The 1,255-nt window shown below is 41.7% G+C and overlaps 1 protein-coding gene across 1 annotated transcript in view; it reads right to left on the reverse strand.

Annotated features, from left to right (window-relative positions):
* Window positions 1–835, reverse strand: part of gas7a (growth arrest-specific 7a) — a 23,030-nt gene extending 22,195 nt beyond the window's left edge. Inside the window, exon 1 of the mRNA XM_084037312.1 lies at window positions 818–835. Within this exon, the coding sequence (XP_083893438.1) occupies window positions 818–820 (3 nt within the window). The 5' untranslated portion in view covers window positions 821–835. The remainder of the gene's footprint in view (window positions 1–817) is intronic.
* Window positions 836–1,255: the final 420 nt, after the last annotated feature.

The following is a 1,255-nucleotide window of genomic DNA, read 5'->3' on the forward strand; positions in this document are numbered from 1 at the left end:
CCGAGGCAGCGGCGGAGGAGGAGGAGGCTTTCACAGTGATGTGGATGCAAACAGGAAGCTGGTGTAAAAACACAGCAGAGGGCAACGAGGGGGGTTGATATGAAGAAGAAGACGCCAGGACAGTTAACAGCTCTGTGAGGCTATATATGTATATTTGACATATTTAACATGTAGTTCCTTACATATTTATCCTCCTTTACTTTGTCTGATAGCTTTAGTTACATTTCAGATTCGCTTTTAATCTCTTTCCTGTCCGGTAGAAACCACAGATCCACAGGTGTCGTCAAAAAGCTGAAAACAGGGCTGTTACTACGGTAACACAGTTCCTGATGATGTCATAGATTACAATGAACTGCTGCATTTTAAACCAGACTATATAAGGAAGTTAAAAGATTTCAAATACAACATACACACTAATGCAGCAGCGATGTTAAACACTGATGAGGAATATTTTACTTTTCAGACTGTTATAAAGTTTTCTTAATCAGATGAGAGGGTTTTTTTGGGGAGGGAGGGGCACCAAACAACAGATCTCACATCCAGAGTTCATCCATGTTTCTCATCAAACTATAATCATGAATGAAACTGGAGGCAAAACTATAACTTCTGGAGCAACGTGTGGTGAGATTTTAAACAAGTTACTTAAAGCAGAAAAATAGTCGTTTTTTTTAAATCCCTTGAATTAGTTGTATGTCTGCATTATTTAGAGATGCAACCGAAATTAAAAGTCTAACCTTGAAATATAGGAAGATACTCAACGTCTTGGAGCGTATAATAATACATTTATATACATATTGAAGTTAGAAGAAGACCTTACCATGCTGGAACGCTGCAGAAGTCTATCCGTCAACCCGGCTGGAAACAGGAATGAAGAGACAGACGGGATTAGATGTCATTTCTGTCCATAATGAAGCCAAAGCCTGCAGCTCAGAGACACACTGAATATCTTTCAGGCTCTTTTTTCTTTCTCCACTTGTTAAAAAAAGGCTGAGCAGAGACATGACTTTTGGTTTTGATCAAGACATTTTCTATACAAGTCTTTGTTGAAGTGTCCAGGGTTCTCTGCGTCTGTGTGAGGAACACAAAAGAGGACGTTGTCTCTCGGAGGGCCGATGTTCGGGGACACGACAAGGACTTCCTGTCTCTGCTGCTCGCCGTCGCCGTTAAAAAGCCGGCCGGCATGTTGACTTTCAAACAGACGAGGCCTGTCTCGCTCTCACCCAGAGAATGAAGCCTCTTGTGATCACACCGACGG

This window comes from Eutrigla gurnardus (assembly GCF_963514095.1).
Source record: "Eutrigla gurnardus genome assembly, chromosome: 20".
NCBI classification, from domain to species: domain Eukaryota; kingdom Metazoa; phylum Chordata; class Actinopteri; order Perciformes; family Triglidae; genus Eutrigla; species Eutrigla gurnardus.